The sequence below is a fragment of the Euwallacea similis genome, chromosome 5 (genome assembly GCF_039881205.1).
Source record: "Euwallacea similis isolate ESF13 chromosome 5, ESF131.1, whole genome shotgun sequence".
Taxonomy (NCBI): domain Eukaryota; kingdom Metazoa; phylum Arthropoda; class Insecta; order Coleoptera; family Curculionidae; genus Euwallacea; species Euwallacea similis.
Genome location: NC_089613.1, coordinates 3,643,921 through 3,667,316, shown reverse-complemented (window position 1 = coordinate 3,667,316; position 23,396 = coordinate 3,643,921). Strand labels below are relative to the sequence as shown.

Here is a 23,396-nt window from a genome sequence, read left to right as displayed (position 1 = left end):
TAACAAGAAGACACAAATTAATATGACGTTGAAACTTGGTGACAGTTTTTAATGTAGTACAAAGGAATCTTTTAAGCTAGAAATTGTTTGCCTCTTTTTGCTAGTGCACAGGAATAATGCTGGAAATTTAAGAAAAACGCTTTATTAAGACTACACTTAAACAAACGGTACTCAGCTTCTTTAATAAAAAAACATTTAACAATAAATAACACGAAAATTACAATAGTTTTGCTGAAAATATCCTAACTTCAATGCAAACGTTAGCTCGTCTTAACATCGATTGCCGAAGGCGTTGAAACATTCCCGACGTATATCTTATCTGATTACATGAATCCCGTATCCGTTGGATTAATGCTTCTTCAGTGTTGACCGGAGTTCTATAAACGAAGAACTCTACATGTCCGCAAAGAAAAAAAATCTAACGGATTTAAATCCGGTGACCTGGGTGGCCATGACTGTGCTTAATGCGAAAAAAATATAAAAGTTTTAAAGCAGTTAATGGTGTGTAAATAACAATAATAACCATAAATGACACTGCCAAATTTCAACAAAATCGGCTAAAGGATTATAAAAATTTTTACGAAAAAACGACTTTTGGAGAAAAGTTTGATACCCAATATTTTGAAAACGAAGCATTACCGGACTTATGTTTATATAAACTTTTCGTGTTAGGATCACTCAAAGAATCACTCCTTGAAGCTTCGCCGCGTACTTAAATAACACCCTGTATAGAGAAAAGCAAAAACTAGAAATTGGTCAAGCCTTTTTCGTGTTCAATTGGCACCGAATTATTGATATTCGCTAGGGTATGAAACGTTTCGAAATTAGGCATCAGAATATCAAAGTTGGTGATATTACCTCGGAACCTTTTTCTGCTCCCCATTCTGCCTCCGTATCTCCGTTGATTAAAGCACAATACAGGATTTTGCAAGCATCAATTTTGGAATTTACATTTTTCGGTTAATCAAATTTTCGATAAAATGCTATTTCTACCGAATCAGGAACGATATCCAAAAACGAAAGCATGATCTGAGAATTTTTTTCGAATAGTTGTGCATCCAAGAAATTTTGCCAAAAGAATATGGTCTTTTGTCCATCAATGCAACACTTTTCTTGCGCAGCGTACGGAACCTTAAGCACCCTCGTAAGATAGTCCAAGGATGTATCTATGAACGTGTTTACCACTTTCTTATTATTATTTTTTTAGATATTTAACTTTAAATAGAAGCAACAAATTTTCATTACGCGTTTCCAACATACACAGATGAAAGTGCATAGTGAGGGATAGAGGGGCGAAAGAACCGTGATAAATCAATATTTCAAGGTTTAGAGAAAGACAATGTTTTAGGAAGTTTTTAGAATCTCTCTCATAGGAAAATTATATGAAATGAACCTTAGAGCGAAAGTAAATATGTATGTTAGCTGTATGAATACATGTGATGAATTTCCTTACAGTCACATCATATGAACTTTGAAAGCACATTCTCAGCCCCGGGCCACTAGGCATTGTACAATGAGAGCACATCTGAAAGATGATGAATACTTTCTTCTTTCTTCATTCTCGTGATTGAATATTCCGATTACGGAAATAACAGTCGTTGAACATATTTATCTCAGCAAGGTCGAGCTGCTACGTCGACGGTATTGCAGTTGGGTGTAGTCGATTTTCTTATCTCGTGATTGCGGTTAAAAGCATCTAAGTACTTGGTACCATTCCGGTGATGGTGCTTAAGTGCCGACGAGGTACGCGTGTGCTTCGCGCTAGGACAGTTTTTTGGTAATTTCTAAATCGATTTTTTGGTATGGGCAGGTCATGATCGGCTTGATTCATCGTATGAATTCCCTAGTCTTTTATTTATTCAACCTTTGATGCCACAAATTTTAAAAATCAATCTGCGGAGAAGTGAAATTAGTGAAACCAACATCTTTTTAATTAAAACAATATCGTGTAAAATTAGTTATATCGTGCGTGTCATATAGGTCATACACAATAGCAAAAGTACCTGTCGTAGGTACGATAATAGTCCATTTTGGTCTCAGAACCGCGAAAGGCGTCGCTAACACATTTGCGATGATCCTAATGAAAAATCATTTACATCATGTGCATGTGCGAACAAAAAGGAAGTGCGTTTTAATTATTGTGGAAGTTGACGTGCAGCTCATGTAGTGATTTGATTATTGAACATCATCAGAGGTGGTACTGCAACACAGGTTGAGTAATTCTAGCTGTGGTTTGAGATGAGAGGTCTTTGATACACGTTATGTTCAATAAACAAAGCGGATGCTGCGGATTTTTTTATATACGTTATGGTTAGTAAATAATGCAATTAGCTCAGATTAATCTTTGACAAAGATCCCGGGAAATCTTCAAATGCGCATGTGCGATAACACAACATTTCAACTAGGTAGTTCAGTTTAGTTTTAATTAAATTTTAAGATTATTTTTCTCGTGTCTATGCAGAACTCCCCTTCATCTTCTTGACACGAATAGATCTTCAGAATTTCGAATCATTTGGCTGGTTGGATCGCCAAGATTTGGCAATCTAAACACCTCGGATACCGCTGGCGCAATGTTCCTCTCTGTTCATCTTGATCTCCGACATTATTTTTCATTGTTTTCCAGCCCAATCTGATAACAATTTATGTACCTTGTAATGAATTGTACCATATGATAAAATCTCCTAAGTAGATATTAAGTATAAAGAGGAATTATGACATTTCCTTACGCACTTACAATTCAGAATTCAGACCTCGCGATGGTCTACCATTAAGCTCTTTTTGTTGTACTTACTTTCTTTAACAGTTCTTAGACGGTCGTATTCCTAATTTCCGAAGGTTTGACATACTGCTAGAAGCCGTTCTGAAATTCCCCAACGTTTTTCATTCACTTTATCTGTTTCTAAAGAAGTAATTACTGTACTAGTTCTTTACAAATCACACAACTCATGCAATCGAGTATATGAAATTATAAATTGTAAATAAGTTATTGATGTCACGAATTACTGACTTTTGCGGATCTCACCGACTTGTATTTTTTGGTTTAGGAAGTAAACTTTCCTTGATCATGAAAGCGGACCGTGCAGGCACAACCTAAACGAGAAAATTGTTAACATTAACTCAAGTTCCTTACTTCTTGCGCGAGCAAACCCTTATCACAGTGGAATTCTATGACTAAAAATATGTAGTTGGGAGCATATAAATCCATAAGACACTTTCAAACACTCCTATTTCCCAATTAACGTTATCACGATGAAAGATACCTTTTACTTAAACCAATCATTGCCGATTACTCCTTTCTATTTCTCTTGCACGCCATTATCAGGAAGTGTGCCTCACGACCGCAATTAACCTGCCACAAACCAAAAAACCGATTAACCAGAGCCTTATCGACCATCACCACCGATTTATTGATAGTGCATCCTAGTCCTCAGATGCGCTACCAATAAACCACCATCTGGGTAACACGGTTTTCTGACCCATACAGGGCGATTCGTCATTTGCGCGACACAGTTCTTCTTTTTACATGATCCCGTTTTTCGTAAAATGTGACTACGTGAAAGGTATTTGTGTGGTCGCTAAAGGAACGACCAAGTACGAGATGCCTTCCGAGGGCTTGACGTTAGTCACCACCGGTATTGGAGTTAGCGTGCTCGCAGGGATACTGTCGGGAGTTTGTTATGTGCTTGCACATGGATTTGGCGCCAGAAGAAGGTAAGATGAGTGATTTTTAATTTAATTTGAATGATTCCGGTGGGGCCCCAGTAAGGGCGGAAAAGTTCGAACAGACAATAATGAACCCGGGAAATCTTTAAATGGGCATGCGCAGGATCCACGTTGACTTAGGCAATACGAATTTACAACATTTGATTTCAATAATGCTTAAACCTCACTTATACTTTAAAATTGTAAAAATGTAAATTTTTTGAAAGCCTGGACCCCTACTGCGGTCTTTTGCTATTTTGAAGATAGAATGTAGCTACGGTATTGGTAGGTTTTACTAGGTTTGGTAGGCTTAATTTTCTAATACGATAGCACATTACTATAAATATTTCTTTTTAACCCGCCTATACATATATTATCATTATTTTCGCGACTATCTTCTTTCGTTAAATCTTCTTTCATGGGGTAAAATGGGGTTTTCCTCATTTGCAGCCCTTGTAGCTCAAGATCGTTTTTAATATTTTAACGAAATTAATTTTTTACGACTTTTTAAACTATTAACATTGTTTCTATCCGAAATGGAGAGTACCTTTATATATTTTTTATTAATAGCTTATCGAAATATTTTTAAATCGTTTCAACTTTAGTAACCTTGAAAAGGTGATAAATGAGTTGTCCACATTGCCGCTTTTGTAGAGACGTCATTGATTTATAACATTTTTAAAAAATGCATTTTTCTGAACGCTTAAATCACGGTTCTCTCCCTACTTTTACAGCCCTTGTAGCGCCTTTCCTAATACCTAGTATTTTAACAAAATTTGCTTTATATTTTGGACTATGCTTCAACTATTTTCTGGCCGAAATTAAGGTCCTCTCAGTGGCATAAGACGTAATGAAAGGTGTTGTTCAAAGATAACTCTGAGACAAGGATAATGTGAGGTTTCCACATTTACAACCCTTGGTAGAGACGCCCCTGATTTCTAGTATTTAATGATTTTTTTAAAATTTTGAACGGTTTGGCCGTGTGCGAAATGAATGAAAAATGTTTGAAGCTTAGTAACCCATAAAAGATGACAAATGGGATTTTCCGCATTGTGTTTAGCAATTTTTCTAATCGAAATGTCGACGTTCTCAGTGGCGTATCAAGAACTTTGTTCAAAGTTTTGTAAACCTCAAACAAGGGTAATATGGGTTGTCCCATAATTTCAAGCAGGCATTGCTCTTAACCCAAATATCACTGAAAAATCAATATAAGACTGTAAATTTTTTGGTTATATGACGTGTCTCCGAACATAGTGCCATAAATTCAACCACATATTCTAGGTTTCAAAATATGACGAAAACTTCATATAAATATCTCGTATATCGGAAGGCGCTTCGTTTTTTATCTACAAGGTGTGAAAGGTTGGTCCCTGAAGACGGTTTTTGATTAATATTTTCGAAACGTTTCGAGATAAATTAATGAAATTTTGTACTTTACTGTAACTTTTTATGCTCTTTTTGAGCCTCTATGAAGAACTTGCCACATAATAAAAGAAGGTTTTAAATTTGACGTTTATTTAATAAAAGATAGTATCTACTGATTTGTTAAATCTCAAGTTTCTTGAAAACTCTTGGAGATTTCGACCTTCAATAAGAGTACCTTTTTATCTAAAAATCTTCATATTTACTATTTTTCCGATAAAATCAAAAATAAAGTTAAATATAAAAAAGTTCAGGTACTTTTCAAGTGCTAGCCCTCCATATTACTCGCCCCTGGAAAAATGTGGCAATTTCTGCATAAAGATTCAAAAAGATAGAGTAAAGTACAAAATATCATTAACTTATCTTTTCAAAAATATTAATAAAAAACCGTCCTCAGGGACCAACCTTTCACATCCTGTAGATCAAAAATGAAGTGCCTTCCGATATATATTTATATGAAGTTTTTGTCATATTTTAGAAACTAGAACACATGATTGAATATATGGTACTATGTTCAGATACACTTTGTATACTACATTTTCATATTCATCCACATCTAAAAATTATTAGCTTTTTAGGCCAATCCTGCATATTTCAATCAATTAAAGGCGTCATAAAGGTCTTAATTAACTTTCAAGTTTCTTTCGCACGGATGCAGACATCCGCCTCCGTTTTGACAAATTCAAACTATTAAAAATCCGCATTTAAATTGTTTTCTAGTTTCCCTCTCATTAAACAATCTTCTAGTAAATAGGGTTGAACCGATCATCTGGCGCCCTCTGAAAGATCAGTCTACTTTCGTTGTCAAATCACCTGCGCAACAGTAATTTTTCTTATTTCTTGTCCCATTTACTTCGAAACCTTAAGACGTTTGTGTTACAGAATCTCTCGGTCTGGTGCCTTTCCCTCTTGTTCGCATTCGCGACGGTAACATTTCCTCTAAAAGGTCCTAATGTTACACATATCCCACACTGACCGTTACGCAAATTTCGTATGCGTTCATAGTTAGTTTCCGGATCAATGGCCGTCAAATGATGGCGCGATTCCGGTGTACCTGTGTCACTCCTGCAATCAAAGCAAGGACCTAAACGCTCGTTGATCTCGTTAGTTTCGATTTATCAGGCGTCCGAAAAGGTATCCACTTTTTCATTCGACTGATGGTTATTTGAGAATATTTCGGAAATTAGGAAGAGTGACTGTGATCTCCGGTGAATTCTCGAAAAAAATTTCATTTTGGTTTTCGCTCTGTCAGTGTTAATTGTTCGCAGCAGGTTCAACGCAGGGATAGCAGCGATGAGGATCTTGGAAATGGTAAAAACTTTTCTAAAATGGTAACAGAGAAAATCCGCATGGAGCGTAGCAGACGTAAAAAAAAATCAAACACATCTTTACTACCACTACATCTACTAATATTATATATCGGATACACAAACACTAAGGGGCAAGCTTACTACAATTTCAGTCTCTATCGAAGAACATCGCCAATGGCGATCTGCGCTCTAACGAAGGCGATCCATGGATCTCGCTCTCCTCGTCGAAGCTTATGATCTTACATATCACCACCTCCAAAGTACACAATAGGAATAGCAGCATGAACACGTCCAAATGGGTAGTGTTTGTGTTACCAACAAATCCGGGATGGTTGTCTGCGTGCACCCCTACACCTTGTATGCTGATAATTAATGGCACAATCCACATCTTCACAACACAGCTTCACGTAAGAGTTCCATGGCTCTTGGAGGGCTCGGCGTCACAAGTCCTTCCCGAGGGATGCATTTAGTAGGTTATGTCTCAAGCACTAACACACTCAGCAACGAAAGTAAGAGTGATATTGGACATGAAAAAGATTACATCGCGCACAAATAAACTTTCTATCTTCTTTAAGTAGCACAACTCGGGCTGCGGTATTAAATAATATATTACATAACCGTTTGTTGCTGCTGTAGTTACATTGGGTACCTAAGGAGGAGCGGAGGTAACGTTACTCGATTGGCGTTGCTGGTACTGGAAACATCGAATACCACCCACAGACTTGAATAAAATGTACTTGACATCAGTATTAGAAGTTATTTTATGATAACCAAAATGATGTTACACTACTTTTATTTACATTTGCATTCTGCACTAGGTCAGGTGCTTATATAACAAACCAGAACGTTTCTCACGCCTTTTTGTTATTATTTATACGGTAGAATGAAAATATATTGTCATATGCAAGGTTGCTGGTAATTCGACGTGTTCCTTTGGGGAGGTGATAGGGCACGAAGTAAGGAGCAAATTAAACACCGAAACTCACTAGATTTTGAGTTCTTTCTTTTTTTTTTAACTCGGGATCTTAAAGATTTCAGGGTGATTTTTCAAGAAAACCTTTTCGGATTTTTTACTTCCGCCGCTTGATCACTTTTTTGACGTTATGATCTTCCGCATGGAATGAAATATGTCCAGAAACATTTGCATTATGTGAAGGTTTTGAGTAAAAACTTTCATAAAATAATAAGCCCAAACTTGACACTCATGGACTTTTTCGTTCGGGGCTCCGATAAAAGGGTTCGTGTATAGGGACATTCTTGAACTTATAGCAAACATTGATGCTCTAAGACATAATTATTGACGCGGCTCACCAGCTGAGAAATATGTTAACAAGAGTAACAAGAACGGCAATTAGAAGACGCCCTAGGCGCATTGGGAACGGAGATGGTTACATTGAGAACGAACAGTAACTCAATTTAAACATATTTCTTGCATTGTTTTTGTGTTTTTAACTTCGAATGCATAACACTGTTTGAAAATTTTCCAATTACAAATTTAAGTTAAATTGTTCATCTAAAGCACTTCGATTATGTTTTTTTGGAACCGCAAATGACCTGTTGAACATGTAATACCTCATTGAATAGCTATTGAAATGAGGAAATTCTCGAAGGAATTTGTACGCATGTTACCACGAAATTTTTTCAAAACTGCTTAGAAGAAGTTGTGGCAGTCGATCTTCAAAAATTATTTTATGAGTTTTATGAAATCTTCGCATAATGCAAATGTTTCTGGACATATTTTATTTCATGCGGAAGATCATAATGTTAAAAAAGTGATCGGGTAGCGAAAGTAAAAATCAGAAAAGGATTTCTTGAAAAATCTATTTGAAATCATTAATTATTATAACTATTTAATTTAATTAAAAAAAATGAAATACCTCAAAATCTAGTGAGTTTTGGAACATGCATATATGGGTTCAATTTGCTTCTTACCTCATGCCCCATCACCTCCCTAAAGGAACACGTCGAATTACCAGTAACCCTGAATGGGTCGCCTTTATATGTTCAAACAGCTGGATGAAAATGATGGGTTATATACCTTCTGCATTTACGACCAAATTTACACAACTCTTTCACTAACTTCCAGGTCTGGCAAAAAGAAATTTGACTGGTACTGCGAAATCTGCGATACCTACCTCCATTCAAGTGTAAATATACTGAACGACGATTTGGTGAGATGTTCAAAATGTGGCGCCAAAGTCTGCATCGAGAAATGCTCAAAATTCGTCAATCGCTCGACGTGGGTTTGCAAAAAATGCTTGAAATCGTCTAGATCATGGTTCCAAGAAATTTCAGATGCTATTTGGTTCAATTCTAAAGGTAATTTTTACTTAAATGAATTCAAAGTGTTGGATAAAATAGCGAATTCAATTTAGGGGGTGATGCGATGATGGACCAGGACCCTAGATCCGATCCAGACTTGGACACTTTGCAAAGACTGGAACGAGAACACGTTCGAGATTTCATCGAGAAATTGGTCACTGTTTTGATAGGGGAAAACGTGGATAATGCTAGTGTTTCCATGTTATATACTGATCGTCATTGTAAGTAACCTGGCATCACAAAGCGGTACTTATCAGCTCCATCATTGTGTTAAAATGAGTCAGAACATATTTTTTGACCATGAAACTAATGCAGGAGGTTTTTCAATGGGAGATTGAAGCAACATTGTTTCAGATGAAGGTCTGTTTGACAGATACCATGAGGATCTAAGTAATACGCTTAGAGAATTGAGCTCGGTTTTACACGTTTCCATGTCCAGTAAGTTTTCCATATCTTCATCTGAACACCATACACTCGCGTGCACGTATCATGTTCTCGCACAATCGCACATTTCTGATTTTGAATCTCTGAAATTTTCCCACTGCTCAAAACCTATTTGACTTTGTGTTGTACGTCTTTATCAGAACCGCACGCATTGATTAAACTAGAATGCTTAACTAGGCCGCGTTCACATTTACATGGACACATCTATGAGTACGTCACCTGAATATAAATTTCAGTGATAGTCTGGGTCATGAAGGTATTCCAACGATATTACAGTACACAATTCCGCATCGTAATTTCGTTTAATGCAATAATTAATGTTATCATTAAACCAATAAGTTTATTACTACACATGACATTTGAAATGGTTCGGTCTCGTGGTAAAAAAAATTAAACTCCAGACATCCCTGAACCTTAATCTAAAGTTCAGAAGTGCTAAAATACCCATTTCTTGCCCATCCTTACTTCATCTCCGCGAAACAAGTTTTCTGCGTCAAAATTCGGTGATAAAATTAAACCATTTTTTGTTGTTCGCTGTATAAGTATTTCTAATAATGGACTTCGCCACACATCAGGCACACCTTGACCATCGTTATCTTGAAGTCACCTATACAATGATCAAGTCTTTATAGGAACATTTCGCAGTGGAAATATTCATTCAGTATTGGCGAATGAAGCCTTAATAAAACGTGCCGGTCGCGTTCTTCTTGTTAATAACTTCGTTTTATTTAATTGTGTGTGTTTTCGATGCATGTGAATGACAAAAATGATCATAATTATTGTTCATTAGTGAGTCCGAAAAAGGTGTTGTGTAAGGTAATATTGATTTGATGGAGAGGGTTAGTTCAGGTTTCAGATCAATCATTGACATAGTTAAGTCTCTTACCGCGCGGTAAAATTTAATCTACTTATACAGAGTGTCCATTAAACGTACGGAAAAAACTCAAGGGGTTATTCCCTGGATTATTCCAAAAATATTTTGTCCCTTGATGGTTTTTGAACAGCTTCTTAGTTTGAAGATACAGGGCGAGAAAATTTTTCGACAATAGCAACGTTTTATTCCTAAATATTACATATAAAGCTTCAACGTACGGAGATCGCTGGATTGCTCCAGGTGGACTTCACTTGTGGCCTGCTCGATCCCTGGATTTATCGCCTCTGGATTATTTCCTATGGGGGCATCTAAAGTCATTAGTTTATAATACTCCAGTTGAAAATGTGGAAGATTTGAAAAATCGGATCGTTGCTGGGTGTAACTCGACAAGAAACGACCCTGGTGTTTTTGAAAAACTTCGGCAGTCAATGAGAAAAAGATTCGATTCTTGCATCTTAGCTGCAGGTAGTAATTTTCAACAGTTCTTCGTTATTAAGAACCTTTATTTTTAATGTTTAGTAATAATGTATGCTGTTGTATAATGTTTAGTATAATGTAATAGTAAAATGTTGCTATTGTCGAAAATTTGTCTCCCCCTGTATCTTCAGAACTAACAGGTTTTTCAAAAATCATCAAAGGACAAAATATTCTTAGGCTAGTCCAGGCAATAACCGCTTGAGTTTTTGCCGTATCTTTAACGAACACCCTGTATAATAATGTTTGATGAAATAAATAGGGTAGCCCTTTTGACAAAACTTCGATGGTAGGTTAAACGTTTACGCAATATGAAACACATGATATTTCTGAAAATTTGTAAATATAGGCAATCACTCAATAAGCAGACAAAAGTAACTGAAAAATTATAACTAATGCCACGTATTAGAAATACTACAGCTAATATTGAAGACATGAAACAATCAGGAGCGCAACGAATGCTCTTCATAGACGAAGTAGAAAATGTTTAAAAGTTAATGGCGGTATTTTTGAACATTTATTAACACAACACTATGATAACCAAAATGTTAATTTATGAAATATCTTGTGAAATTGATGAATTTTATGTTTTAATTTTATTTACACTTGTAAACAAATTAAAATCGGATAACGACATTTAAGTGTTTTACATTTATTTCCATGTACAATACACTCCAGAAGTTTAGAACGACCCTCCTAATTCACCCAGTATTTGCACATTTTCAGAAAGAACAAGTGTCCCCTTTTTCGAAAACGTCTAACCTACCATCGACCGTTGATCACCCTGTGTAAATATCAAATGGCGAGCCAATATTTTGTTGAATAGTTGACTAAAAAAAAATTCAGGTTTTTCGTGTTTAAACTGAAACGCGAATCATAGATTAGGCTTCAAGGTTATAAATGAAATACGAAACTAATGAAACGCATTTAAATAATTATTTATAATCACAGTTTTTGGAGAATTATTGTTCGATATGAAATCAAAGATGATTACCTTATAACGTTTGTTCACTGTCAATCAAATATCAATATCATTAAATCATACATTTAAAATATCTTCGGGGAATACATTTTAATGTTTTCGCTTCTCAAAACCAGACAATAAACTGGAAAAAATGAAAAGTATCATTTACACCTTTTTAAATAAGTACACATTCATAATCCACGATTTTTTCGATAGAAAACTTACTATTAAATAGGTACCTCTTTTCTTGCCATTTTATATGGCCTACCAGGTAGATTTAGGAAGTAGTACGTGAAAAATGGCAAAGTCGAAAATTTTGTCTGAAATGAAAAACTACTCCGAATTGCTGCTTCGATTTAGATACAGATTTCACTACTTAGTCACTTTGAAAGTTTGACGGAGCAAAACAATTCAAATTAAGCACTTTTTGAATTTTTGCACTCCCAAGCCAATCAAATGTTGCCGAATTCGAAAAGATGAAGGATAAAATTCGCCAATCGATATTCAGGACGCAGCATCGAAGCCAGTGGTAATTAGCCGAAGGAGTCAGCAGAGTAGGAAGTACTTAGAAAAGTACTAAGAAGTATAACCGTATACCAAGTACTAGTGATCTATTGGAAGCAATGAAAATGGATGTTCAAGATGCGATTTTCGAACGCTAACTATATTTGTCTATTCCATCGTGGGACCATGGCGTTCCATGAAGCTGAGCTAAAAGAATTTTTAATGTTCAATAGGTTTAGAAGAAAAAATCGTCTGTGCGTGTAAATCTTCATATTAAGACGATCAACTATTTATTGATCAGAACTGCATTTTGCCAAGCAGATCTTGCCTTACAAACTGTTCCTGAAGGCGTGCCCTCATCAGTAGCTTAAAGGCTTTGCCCAATATGTCCATGAGGCGAATTTTATGAGATAAATTTTAATAACGTCTGTCTTTTTCCTGACATTTTCCAGCCAGATCAATTTAGGTGTCCACCGTTTTCTGGAAATTTACCTCTCCTAAGCCACGCATTGTAGATGTTCAGGAAGATGTCCGAACAACTTTTAGTGCACATGAACATTATCCCTGGAAATATTTTGTATTACCCAAATCTGGGGCTTTTTTCTTGCCAGCCGTTCCTAGTCCCCCTTTCGTAAATGGTGGAATATCCGTCTAGAGAATGGGGACCCGAATTAGCCTGATGACTTCATCTATTACAACAACCCTAATAATGGCTCATTAACTTATATTACCTAATAATTAAATTACAGATAAACAGTATATGACTTTCAAAAGCTATTATTATTACTAAGGCTAGCTGGGAGATTTGGAGCTTAGTTAAACTTTTAAAAATAAATAACTTCGACAGATTTATTGGCAACTATAAAATTTACGACGTTCTTAAATGGAAATTTTAAGAAATATCATCCGCTTTTTCGCTCATAATTACTAGGTACCTTGCTTATGAAGCTTCTACTAAATAATGAACGAACCATACAACCTTCAAGTAGTATGCTATCTATACTAGCCATTTAATTGTACTTTATACGAAAGCAAATTTGCCTTTGACGTATATTGTCTGACTAACCAGTTTATGCTTATGCGAAAAAACCTCCTCAATTTTATTACACTTAGTATAGAAAGCACATATGCGAAACTTCTAATCACAATAATAGATAATATGATTTTTGGTTTCACCTAAGTAATCCCTGTAATCAAATCATAACTAAAGTAATACTTACACAACAGCTGTGAAACGGTGGCGCAAATCGTGAGATGTTTTTCACTGTTTTAATTAGTGTTTTGGTAACACTCTATGTCCTCTTTTGTGCTGGATTATATGGGTTTTACTATTTCGTTGAAGTCGTATTGGGTAAGTGGTAGAGACTGATTAATCAATGCAATCATTACTTCATAGATCAAAGTTTAATTATAATTACTTATTATTTATTCGGAAATATTCGCACATTATGTTTTCCGCCACGTTTCCTCTTTCCAGATTTGCCAGTGATTGGCCAATCACCATGCACCGCCCACGCAGCCCTAAAGCAACTGATAGAGAAACTCTTAAGGGAAGCAGTGAACCTTCCCTTGTTGCAGCAAGCTCGAGTTCATCCTACAAACCTTTCGGAAGAATCCGCAAATGGGACATACGAGGATCTTTTAGCGACAGCTATCATCAACAAGGTAAAAAAAATCTTCCTCCTTCCATGCCACGCCACTGGATTTCACTCTCTTAATTTAATTCAATTAACTCAAGACAGAAAATCTGAAGCTTTACAAAGACGCATTATTGTCTGCAATGGCGCCCTAAACCTACTATGTATTCTTAAATTTGTCTAATGTATTATCACATGGCGGTGGTCACCATTTCGATTAAAAAAACGCGAAGAACTAAAAGGGTTAGTAAATATATAGCTTGAGACTCGTTTCAGCGTATATCTATGTTTTAGGTTGTGACCAACTGCCAGAACAACCTGCCATCGTCTTCAGCTAACAGCGTCTCGAGTCGATTATCGTCGTCATCGAAGCAAAGAGACGATAGAGAATATTTTTTCGGGAAGGAGTCTTTGGATTCCAAATGGAAGACTGCAGATTTGGATACTTCTTCAGCGTCCAGCTTGGAAGAGTGGCTTCACAACGACCCTCGTCCGGGCTCCAGAAAATATGTGGACAAAGTTACCCTTATGGTAAAATTTTCTTACCCCCCAAACGCAATGACATAAAATTTTATTCAGATTAAACAAGGCATTGAAGAAGTCGAGGATTTTGATTCTGAAAATGAAGATGAGGAATACTTGAGATCCAGTTCGTCACTATTTAATGATAGTGAATCAAACTGGTTTCTACAGAAAAGGAAGTTCCAGGGAACGAATTCACCAGTCCCAGTTCCAATGCTAGTACCGAATCCGTCAGATGAGGCCAAGGTCTGCTATAAAAAGCTTCCTTTATTATTTTTCACAATTTCCTTATAGGTATTAATCGGAGACAAACCTCTGGATGATACATCAGATTTATCGGATGTCGGATCTGCATATGAGGAATGTATTCAGCCCAACACCACTCATTCGCTCTTGGTCCAATCCAAAAACATTATAGGAGGAGGTAAAGCCCCCAGTTTCGAACTAAATGAGAATGCGGATTTAAGGAGCGAATCGTCTTCTGATTCAGGAGTGAAAGAAGTTAATGGGAAGGAACAAAAGACGTTTGATGCTCAAGAAGTGCGGAAAACTGATATTTCTTTGGATGATGATAGTAAGTAGTTAGAGGGTGGAGTGAATTAGTGTGAATGATTTTAATTTGAAGATGTGGATTATTCTTCGTTCCTATCGGCGTCTATTAATACGGAAAAGGAGAATGAGTATACGGAAAAGTATGCTTCGCTGCCTCGGCAAATTGAGATCAAGAGTTCAACCCCATATAGAAGGTGAGCATAAAAATCAAACAAAACGAGTTTCGTTCTAATTCTGCTGTAATTTTCATCAGTCACGAAAAACGGCTCCTTCAAGGAGAATTTAACGAAAATAATTCGTTGGAACAGGAAAACGAAACAGGTGTGGAATTCATCGGTAAGTTTAGTCTATAATTTAGCTACCTTGGCCATTTAATCATGTTTTTGCTCTTGTTAAATAAACCAATTACATATTTTAGGAGGAAACTACAGCAAAAAAGAAAAAGAAAAGTGGAATCATGCTGTTGAAATGAAACACAACCCGTACACGAGAGAAAGCATTGATAAGAGGATTAAACGATCTAATAGTAATACCAGCCTTAGCAGGTTAGTATTTTTTTTCTCGTTTGTCTATTTACATTGAATATTGCGAAGGTAATAGACATACATATACTCCCTTCAATGGTCTCTATTCAGCTTTCGCTCCCCATAGAAGGTTTCTATTCTTTTTTGGACTGCATGCTTTCCTACCTTAGTACAGTAAGTAAATTCAGTCTTTCAAAGCACCTGTGATGTTTCTTAACTTACTGTGTGTGAAAAGAACGAAATACTGTTATTCAGTGAAGATGTCTATTCTCAATTGGTCATTATAACTAACTAGGGTGAACAAACATACCTTTAATATGGCTGTTAATTATACTTATAATATAGTTATATGTGGGATAGAATTTGGTATGTTATTATCGACAAAAGTTGTGCCCAGACTACATAATCCAATATGAGCATATGCCCTTTTACGCTAGCTGATATAGGAGTTTTCTAAGGGGTAACCAAAATCCTGACGAGATATACATACTTACATCGATGGTGACATTATTATATACTTAAACGTAAATTTGACTTTTTTATCACTTCAAAGCTATACGAATTGATAGGAACTCAATAACAATAGTAATCACTTTCCTTGAGATTAGCGATTTAAACTTAATGTAAACAACTGTAGAGATTTCCAAATGACATCATAATATTACGTGCTCATTTGAAAACTGAAACTTGTTACAATTTTAAGGAAATTTTACTTTAACAGTGATTTCAAAAAAAATTCTCTCAATACTTTCTGCACTGTCTCCGTCTATAGACCAAATAATAAATTAGCGACATCAATAATTCTTCATATAATACATCACTGCTCGTAAATAAGATTAAGATAAAAGAATTATACATATTCTCAGATTTTCATGTAAAAATTATGTTAACGTGCAACGATAAGATAATGCGAAATCAAAGTAACAATTAGCATTATTTCCTTAAAAATTTTTATAGTTCACTTTTTACGAATTCGGTGTCCTTAGACGGTCGGGTACTTGTTTATTCAGTTTCAAACGGTACGAATCATGCCCAAAACGTTGCTGCAATTTTTTTCTGAAGAGACGCAAAAACGGTCTACCCCACACATGTAAGTAGATAGGAAATGTGTACAGAAAATTGCATAAGGCAAAATAATAAAAGTTTTCAGTGGATAATCATTCGTTCATACTCATAACACCAATGTGTTGGATGTCTAAGATTTTATGTGACAGCAATTTTCTGAATACCTTGTAAAAGTGAAAGAACGATTTAGATTTAAAAAAAGTTATAGGATGGAGGCAGGGTTATCGGCTGAAATATATGAAATGTTGTTATTAGAATTTAAATACATATCCAAAAATATATAAATATACAGAGAGCTTCATTTAAAATTAAAAAATTGAGTCCTAACACATCTTTTTAAGGCCACCCTATATGTTTAAAGTGTTCAGCACATATATGGGCTTATATCTCTATTCTTCTATCTCTATGAGGTTTTAAGATAATTGCTGTCACATAATATCTAGGATGCCTAGAATATAGCAATAACAGTAATTTTGATTTACATGTGCCTCAAATAATTGAATAATGGAACATTCCTGTATTTTTTAAATCTTTTTAAAAATAATTTGCAGCAGGAAATATAATGCTAATTAGTATCCTATTTCTAAACACATGCCACCCTCGATCTGTTGTAATTGTAAGATTATTTGTAGACAATATAAATAATTTTATCAAGTTATAAATCGACAAGAACTAATCCCGAAAATATGTTTATCTTATCGCGAGATTATTCAAGGCAAAACTCTTCTATGATGAAATTTTCAATATTAAAAATATAATGGATGATAAATAATAAATTCCGAAATTCAATTCGTTTTTTTGATAGTTTTCAGAACACTTATTATATTTTTTTACTATTTATGCCCAATGAGACTCTTCCAGCACAATTTTAGTAAAAAAAGGAATACGTTAAAAACTTCAATATTATTTGATTCGGTTTGGGTGTGTGGAAAATTATTGAAACAAAAAAAAAAACATTGGAGTAAGAGGAAACAATGGCCCCTATCAGACCGGGTTTATCCAACTTTTTATTCTTAATTCGTAAATCATAAGTTGGTTTATGCAAGTTCCTAATTTTTAAAAATGTAATGACAACTTGCTACTTGAGAGTTGTTTCACAATTATTTTTCTAGGAACTTTTCCAATCCATCATTTGTAGCAATTATTGCAATGAACGTCCTTTCAAGCAAAAGTTACAAGTATTTGATGCGAGTTAAACTTAAAAGACGATTCCCCACCTCGTGCATGTGTCAAGAACTATTTGCCTAATTCATAATCCTAAATTTCTAAAAGTTAAAAGTAGAGAACTTTCAAAGTTATACGTTAACAACGAAGATTGGGAATTAAAAATTAGGAAGTTGGATAAAAGCAGTCCCAGTGAAGATAATTGGGCATTTGAGAAGTTCTTGTAAAAATAAAACTTTGTTACGGATTGTTGGCCATTATCATAGGCATATGTATATCCGTTATGTTGTAAAATTGCTTCAACGAGTATTTTAAGCTCAACATTTCGTATCCGAGCAAAGATCGCTTTCAAGAGTCCCCAAAAACGTTTCTTGTTTTAACACATTCACTCTCTAACTCGGTAACACTATCTAAATTCTTCTTATCTAAGGGAATTCCGGGGGAATTATCAAACGTAATTTGATAGTTACATCATTAAAACGCGACAAAAGCGATGTAAAATAGGAAATGTTCAATTTTCCTCACCAGGAAACTTTCAAATTACGACCGCAATTTTAACACCAGAACGAAACAATTGATAAATGTCGGGGTTAAATGTCAATGTTTAAACGTCAGCGAGCTTATATTTTGACTATTTCAGCCTCTTGATACACGCATGACGTATTCAAGATGCACAATTATTCGTTTTAGCTATGGCCCCGATTACTATGCCAGACTGGCAGGAAAGCCCTCCGGAGGAGGAAAACAATCTACCGAGGTAAGTTTAGAAAGCCACATAAAGAACCTGGAAGAAATCTCAACCTATACCAGTTTACCTAGGAGTTTATACTCTCCTAAAAATTCCAGTAGAAATTTCGTACAAAACCCTTTACTTTATTTTCCTACTGAAAGTAGTACGTAGAAGGGATGTTGTGAATATAATAGGCGTATGTATTATTTGTTCGTTTGTGTAGGGGATAAAATGATAAGAGGAGGGACTAAATAGCCGTTTACTAAAGAGTATTTTTTCTCTAACTCTATAAAATCGTCTTTAAATCGAATATTCATACTATAGATCTTGTATAATGAAGACTCCGCCAGCAGTTCTTGGTGCCAGTAAACTTTTAAGTTACCAGTTAAAGCCATAATTTCGTTGACGCAGTTTCTATAGTAATTAATATGTTGTAGTTGTTATTGTTAAAATAAATCATTGGATCTGAAAATTGTATGTGTTTTAGTTATAAAATGCCTATTTAAGGTAGGATAGGTGTGGATATAGCTTAAGGGTAACTCTACAGATTCTAACTTAATCAACCACTAACAATAAATAGGGGTGCGACTAACAATAAGGGCAGTAAAAAATGTGCCCCTATAGTGAATTCACGTCTGAACATTTGTAAGATTCACACTGAACATTAGTATTTGAACTATAGTGTTTATCTACCGATATCCTAATTGAGTTCCACAATAGACTTTGTTAAATTTTCCTGCAATTCATTAATACCAGTTTTAAAACTCTCTATATAACTCATTATAAATTTTACGCAAAGCATTATCTGATCATGGAATATTGGTTTAGTAGATAATGGCAAAATATCACTTCAAAATGCGGTACATCATAGATAAAATACCTATTTAATCGATATTTATAATCCTCGCTAAATACTGTTACAAAAATGTTATTAAACTGTGCACGAGAATGACGTTGCAATGTGAGTTTCTCTAACTTAAGTTTTACATTAGAAGGCTTTGCATCAGATTTGTCCCAACTTGCTAGCAGGTAAATTAAACCAAAATAAATATTTATGTAATTAGTTAGAAAATGCATAGTTTTATATAACGGGTTATATAAAGTTAACATTTCCTGGTATGTTCGTGATTTTTTTCTAATTTTGCTGTACGATTAAAAAATCTTAATGAGATGGGGCACATCTGAACATACTCAAGTTGTGCCCTGAATCTCTAGAACTAGGTCTTGTTGTTACTGGTCATATTTGTGGAACTCACTTAGGAAATAACGGTACCTGCTTTCATTAAGTAACAGTCACCGGTTTAGGAAAATTGTCATTTTGTTCATCAACATTTAAAGCAATTATATACTATACCGTAGTCTGCCAACTCTGCTTTTTTCAAGATTTCATCTATTTAGCTTAAGTCGCATCCTAGATGTTTAAAAAAAACCATTAGAAGCCATCTTCAAACAGCTCCAGCTCCTTTAAAACTCTGTACACAGGGTGCAATATATCATCATGAAGATATTTCGGGGAGCGATAGTAGTCCTCAAAACAATTAAAAAAATACTAATAGATTCATGGTCAAAAACGCATAATTTTCAGTACACTGATTGGTAAAATTTCACGTATTTTAAAGAATATTTTCAACAGTTTTTATCATTTTGTTTTAGAGGGTCTTAAAGAAAATAGGTGTGCGAAATTTCGAAAATTTAACTCAAGGTATACATGAGAAAAACGCCAAATTTGAGAAAACATGTGAAATTTTGCCACCATGTATATCAATATTGATGTGTTTTGGTCACGGGTCTATTAGCGTTTTTTATTATTTTGCAGAGTGTTAAAGCGCTAACCTGAAATATTTCCATGATGATATCTTACACCCTGTATTTTAAATTTATTGTATAAATTATCAAACAGATGATAAGCTTTTACAACATAAACGCTTCTAATACTTAACTGTTGCAAAAACTAACTCATTGAAATATTGATAATTGAATGTAATCTCATGCATTATACATACTTACAGTGCAAAATCTAGTTAAAAATCCATCATTAACAAACAACACCATTCAACTTGTGACTAATAGCGGCTAACCCCTCGTAGGTGAACGGAGTGGTTTGGCCCCCCTCATCAGAACCCCAAGACTCCAGATCTTCGAGCCCCCTTCCCGAACTACCAAAACTGCCTCCGCCCAGCAGATTTATCGAAGTAGAGGAGATTTCTCTTCCAAGGGTTCCCATAGTAGTACCCCCACCTCAGCCTTCAGTTTTAAGTATCAGCAGTGACACACCTCCGGCATTGCCTAAATCTTTGCCCCCTCCAAGAGAAACTAATGGGATTCATCAAGCTGTAAAAGCGATTGTCACCCCAGTTGACGAGGAGGAATCCAGCATGAGTTCCACTGAAGCTAAAACCACCTCAGACTCGGATTTGAGCTATGTGAATTCATATGATGTCGAGCATTCTCAAGTGGTGAAGACATCTAAGAGCGGAGATGTTCATATACCCATTAAAGCCACTCCTTTAGGACTTTCATATAAGTCTCTTTCTAATAGAAACGACGAGGAGGAAGTTTTTGAGACACCCGTGACTAGCCCCAAAATCATGATCACTCAGCCGCGCAATTATTCCTCCATCCATATGCCCAGGCAAGGATCTCAATCAAACTTAATTCCCGATCAACCGAAAGTGTTGCACCAAAGAAAAGATAACACCTTGATTTCGAAGATATACAAGGACCCTAAAGTCAGGCTTTTTTCGCTGCAAAGCAGGGATGAGAGTTCTGAAAGTATAGAAGAGCATATCTCCCCCACATACTACAGAGAAAAACATTTGAATAAGGGACATAAAGGCAGTTCTGATGATGGGCTGACATCAGAAGCTGAGTCTGGAAAGACCGGGAAAATGTCGTTTTTTAGTTCTGAAGAAGATTTGCTTTCGCTGCAGTCCGATTCGAGTTTTCGCCCTATTGAAGTGGTTTCTGCTAGAAACGGTGACGTCAAGGTCAACGGAATAAACCGAAGTCCTTCTCCTCTAACACCGAAAGCGCAATACTCTAGGCGGATGTACAGCTCCCACGAAGACTTACTGTCCATTGATGAAAACCAATCGGTTACATCTATCCCTCCTAGGAAAGACAACACGATAATTTCCAAGATATATCAAGACCCCAACGTTCGGAATTTCGCTTTTAAGACCCACGGGCACTTTGTCCCAGTGGAATCTGGCTACTACCACAGCGTTCCCAAGCACTATGCACCAAAACGTTATGTAGACTCGTCTGCTGAAATTAGCCTAGAAACCTGTCGTCAGAACAGTACGACTCCCAATTCTTTACACTCAGATCACCTAGAAAACGGGTCTGAATGCTCAGAAATCGCAGAAATGGCCAATAAGCACGCGGTCAATGAGGTGCTGGAAAAGTGGCACGAAGAGGAGCACAGCAGGAACAATTCCTTCCAGAGAACCACATCAATGGATGATTTGGATAGTATTCGGGTCTCAGTTCGGGATTTGAGGAAGAAATTTGAGAGTCCTGATGTAGGTATCTTTGATATTTCATTGTATTTGTGTAACATTTCTTTTGTAGGCGTCGAGCAAACCGGTGGTATCCAGCTTGACCGCCAGGAGTCTTTCCACGCAAGTAAGGGAGATTCTAAAACAGTAACTCACTACAAGAATATTGTTACGTGTAACAAATGTGTAATAATGTCTTCTTGATTCAAGGTAGATTGGTTGATAATAATCCACCTATTCTTGAGAGTACACATGTCTATATGTAAGATACAAGTCAGTAAGTTATTTGATATTGATATGTACAAATAAAGTTTTGGCCATGTATTTGTTAATTAGTGTTAAATATTATAATATATTAAGTTATATACTAGTTTGAGAATTTAAAAGTAATTTGCTTCAAAAACTATTATTTTAATTTCATTGTACATGTTGATTTTTGATGGACTGTATGATCCCCTGTATCACGCAAAGTGGAGTACTTAACATCTTCTATAATAGGATCCATTCAGCATTCTAGTTCTAAGGAATATTGTCCGAGGTTGATAAAAAAGGATATAGAATTTTTTATTAGTGATTATTACAAAAATTTTGTAATTTAGGAAGTTATCAGTATTTGACTAAAATTAATCTAATAATTCCCTTTCTGCCTAAAAATATCTTACTTTAAATTCATAGATCAATTTTGGTGCGTTCTGAAGTTCTTTATTTTCAATTTTTGAGTTTTTACAAATTTATAAATAAGACTGAACTGTGGGTAAATGTTTTACTTAATGTTTTAACTTTTAATTTTTGCACCGTTTTCAGAAAAAGCTTGTCATTTAGTGTATAAGAAAATGTATTATTTCTCTATCATTGTTATATAAAATTAGTGTTTACAAAACAACAAAAAGTTACCATCAATATGCGTTTAAATTTTAATAAAGAAATCATACATACACACTATATTTTCATAGACTTCTTTTGGAATTTTTTAGTAAATAAAAATTTACCTGTTCTTTTACTAATCTCGGTCTCAGGACATTTTAATCCAAGATGACCTTAATTGATCTACACCTTGGAGATATCGCTTAAGGTTTAGCATTCCCTAAAATGTTCAAAACTTCGTATAAAGTAATTTTTAGAAAGGGCCGGTCCTAAAACACAATTCTAATCCTAACTAACCTTCAAGCCACATTTGAGGCAAATTTTTTAAATTTACCAAGTCTATCCCTAAGATTCTCTTAAATCGTCCAAATGATTTGTAAGGCTAGTTTTAGTTGAAACTAATAAGGAGACACATTTAAAGGAAATTTTCATACAGTCTGATCTTAATTAAAGCTGATATAAATACGTTTACTTAAGCTGTGCTTAAAATGATCAAAAATCTTCAAAATCTCTACCAAGTTCATTGCTAACTCCTGGCGAACATTACAAGACACGCCTAACACGAGATTTTAACTCAATCAAATCCAAAAAATTAATTTTGAAAAATCTTAAAAATTGTCGTTAAGTTTAAGTTTTAAATATGCACCGTATGCCGGTGCCCATATTCCTGACAATCTAGCATTAGGAATCCCTTGTTGGAAAAAGTTCTTGATGATATTAAATTATCAATCCTTCAGATGAATTAACCACCAATTCAGGATTTTATTTATAGCCAGCAGATACGTTTATTTTTTTAAAGTTGAAGTGCATAAATTATCAAGT

The 23,396-nt window shown here is 35.3% G+C and overlaps 1 protein-coding gene across 3 annotated transcripts; it reads left to right on the top strand.

Annotated features, from left to right (window-relative positions):
• The first annotated feature begins 1,629 nt into the window (after positions 1 to 1,629).
• Positions 1,630 to 22,096, top strand: LOC136408786 (uncharacterized). Of its 3 annotated transcripts, XM_066389930.1 has the most exons (15): positions 1,630 to 1,777; positions 3,485 to 3,711; positions 8,521 to 8,753; positions 8,810 to 8,977; positions 9,111 to 9,194; positions 13,494 to 13,681; positions 13,948 to 14,184; positions 14,233 to 14,421; positions 14,470 to 14,749; positions 14,801 to 14,921; positions 14,981 to 15,063; positions 15,146 to 15,272; positions 18,171 to 18,237; positions 20,298 to 21,734; positions 21,784 to 22,096. In XM_066389930.1, the coding sequence occupies exons 2-15, from the start codon at positions 3,524 to 3,526 to the stop codon at positions 21,859 to 21,861; spliced, it is 3,480 nt and encodes a 1,159-aa protein (XP_066246027.1). In that variant the 5' UTR covers positions 1,630 to 1,777; positions 3,485 to 3,523; the 3' UTR covers positions 21,862 to 22,096. The 3 variants fall into 3 exon arrangements, with proteins under 3 accessions (XP_066246027.1, XP_066246028.1, XP_066246029.1); XM_066389931.1 differs by lacking the exons at positions 1,630 to 1,777; positions 9,111 to 9,194 and having other exon boundaries at positions 3,155 to 3,711; XM_066389932.1 differs by lacking the exons at positions 1,630 to 1,777; positions 3,485 to 3,711; positions 8,521 to 8,753; positions 8,810 to 8,977; positions 9,111 to 9,194 and adding an exon at positions 12,839 to 13,367.
• Positions 22,097 to 23,396: the final 1,300 nt, after the last annotated feature.